Source organism: Penaeus japonicus, unplaced genomic scaffold, assembly GCF_977035675.1.
Source record: "Penaeus japonicus unplaced genomic scaffold, GWHDUDI00000001_assembly GWHDUDI00000022, whole genome shotgun sequence".
In the NCBI taxonomy this organism is placed as follows: Eukaryota; Metazoa; Arthropoda; class Malacostraca; order Decapoda; family Penaeidae; genus Penaeus; species Penaeus japonicus.
The window spans coordinates 29017067-29019566 of NW_028234424.1; the positions used below are offsets into that span (position 1 = coordinate 29017067).

At 39.8% G+C, this 2500-nt stretch overlaps 1 protein-coding gene across 2 annotated transcripts in view; it reads left to right on the forward strand.

Moving 5' to 3' along the window:
- Window positions 1–2500, forward strand: part of LOC122260486 (nose resistant to fluoxetine protein 6) — a 12335-nt gene that overhangs the window by 9588 nt on the left and 247 nt on the right. For both annotated transcript variants that reach the window (XM_086549769.1, XM_086549770.1), the window contains exons 13-17: window positions 209–341; window positions 480–675; window positions 1387–1529; window positions 1971–2082; window positions 2251–2500. The exon at window positions 2251–2500 is cut by the window's right edge and continues 247 nt beyond it. In XM_086549769.1, the coding sequence (XP_086405895.1) occupies window positions 209–341; window positions 480–675; window positions 1387–1529; window positions 1971–2082; window positions 2251–2465 (799 nt within the window). In that variant the 3' untranslated portion in view covers window positions 2466–2500. The remainder of the gene's footprint in view (window positions 1–208; window positions 342–479; window positions 676–1386; window positions 1530–1970; window positions 2083–2250) is intronic.

Sequence of the window (2500 nt, forward strand, 5' to 3'; positions counted from 1 at the left end):
AAAAAGGCGTCTCAGTGCTTGTAGCAAATCACATTCAAGTCACGGTGTCTGTGATAAGTTATTTTATAGTAAACATTAAATACTCTTGGATATATCATTGGATTAGGTTGAGAAAACGTCCAGATCTAAACATTGTCAAATGAAGACCGCATTATTTCCCAGGTTTATATATGGAACATTATAACATAATTCCCTTCTTATTTCACAGATTCATCGATTCCACAGCTTATCAGATACAGGTGTACTATACTCCGTGGTGCCGCATGAGCGCCTACATCATAGGCATCTGGACTGGCTACATCATCTTCAATCAAGGATCAAAGAAACTCGAATTATCGCCTGTAAGATCGAAGGAGAATCTGGTGTTACAAATACCCTTAGTGTATGATAAGTATTTTGAAACTATTACCCTCGTCCTCGAGTTTTACTGGTAGTAATCGGGAAAAAAAACCTTCTAACTTTCGAATGTTGCAATCTAGTTGCAGGTGATGACAGGCTGGACGGTGGCCACGTTCTCGGCTTTGTGTGTGTTGCTCGGCATGTGGAGCTACAACCAAATATTAGCCAGCTATTATTACGATCCGGTAACTCAGGTCTTGTACGGAGGTCTTCACAGGGGCGTTTGGTGCATCTCCTTGGCTTGGGTCGTGCTGGCTTGCCACTTCGGTTATGGAGGTTGGTAGTGCTCTTGTTTCCTAGGGGAAGATTTAGATCCGTACGTACGCACACGCACACGAACACGCACATACACACACGTACACGTACAGTATATGCTCACAAAATGGTATATCAAAACAATGCATATATGTACAAAAGTCATAAATACACAGTCGTAACACGAAGTCTGGTCTTGTGACTGGCCGTATTCCTAGTCCTTTGCCGTTGCCATGGCCACAGTACCGTCGTACCGTCGTACCGTCGTAAAGTGCGAAGGACAGTGCCAGTGTCGTAATGCCTTCGCCAAACACCCCCCAAACGAAAGGCATGGCTGTCGTTCCAATATGTATCGTAAAGTGCGTAAGGACAGTGCGACTCGGGATGAGACAATGCGAAGACGACGGCGAAAACCATTAAGCGAAAATGACTAAGGATACGGCTGAATATTCTAACCTCATTTAAGCGGACTTTGGGAAATGGCCACATGGGTCTCATCCCCAAAACGAAAACACCTTAAAGCTAAAGGTCTTGCTTCACGAAGAGGCAACAGTTCGAAGTCTTACTGTGTAAACTGACCTAGAAGTTTAAATGATCTGACATTGAAAGATATTATTACACTTCACGCTATTACACATTATTACACTCTTTGATATTTTGAAGACACACATCTTTTCCTTTTTTTCTTTCTTTTCTTTCTTTCTTTCTTTCTTTTTTTCATTTTTTTTTCAGGTGTGGTGAATGCTTTCCTCTCTCACCCTTCGTGGCAGCCTCTCTCCCGTCTCACATACTGCATGTTCCTCGTCGCCTTTCCAGCGCAGTTCATTCTGATTTCCAACATAAAGGAGCTTGTCTATTTCACCCATGTAAACGAGGTATTTGGATTTATTTTGTAGCGTATCTTATTTATCATTATTATTATTATTATTATTATTATTATTATATATATATATATATATATATATATATATATATATATATATATATATATATATATTAGTCATCGGATTCATTACAAAAGAAAGAGAGAATAAAAAAGTAGAAAATTAATATATATGATGTGTATGTGTATCTATAGGTTTATATACATACACAGTACATATATATTAAATAGATTATTCACATGTTTGTATTAGAAAAAAAAAAACTAAATGCATTTGCAATGGTAGGTACCAAAATCATGCTTAAAATCCCAATACAATGAATCCGTTCTTGCAAATAGATGGCTGAGTAAATGTAAATTCAATTAGATTAAAAACGCGAAACGAAATGTAAAAAATGAATGAATATGAACAAGAGACCTTTCTTTCCACCAGATTATCCAGACCTGTGGCACCATCTTTATTTCCATTATCCTGGCGGTGTTGTTGTCGCTCATTGCAGAGGTTCCCATCTTGGGCCTCGAGAAGATGATCTTTAAGCGACCAGGTGAGTTTGGTTACGATCGTTTTCCTTGTCCTTGTTTTTGTCTTTGTGCAGAAGTGTTTTTTGCGCAATTACTTTATTTGTTCGTTCACCAGGGAACATTCTGCAGCATGTGATTTTTTTTATTTTTTTTCTACCTACACAAACTAAGCCGCAGTTCTTCCACCACAGGTCGAGGGGATGACAAGCCCAAAACCACTCCTACCTGTAATGGAAAACAAGGTCAGGATAACCTCGGTTTTTCCGAAGAGACGGGCGAGACAGTGGACCTTCGTCAGGAGATGGAGAAGGTGCCTGAAGTGGAGACGCTGCAGGAGAGTAATGGCATCGAGTCCCCATCCCCACCGCAGCAACATCCGGAAAAGACACAGACGACTTTGCTTTAGCTTTTATAAAAGGGAAGAGCATTTTCATGGTGATT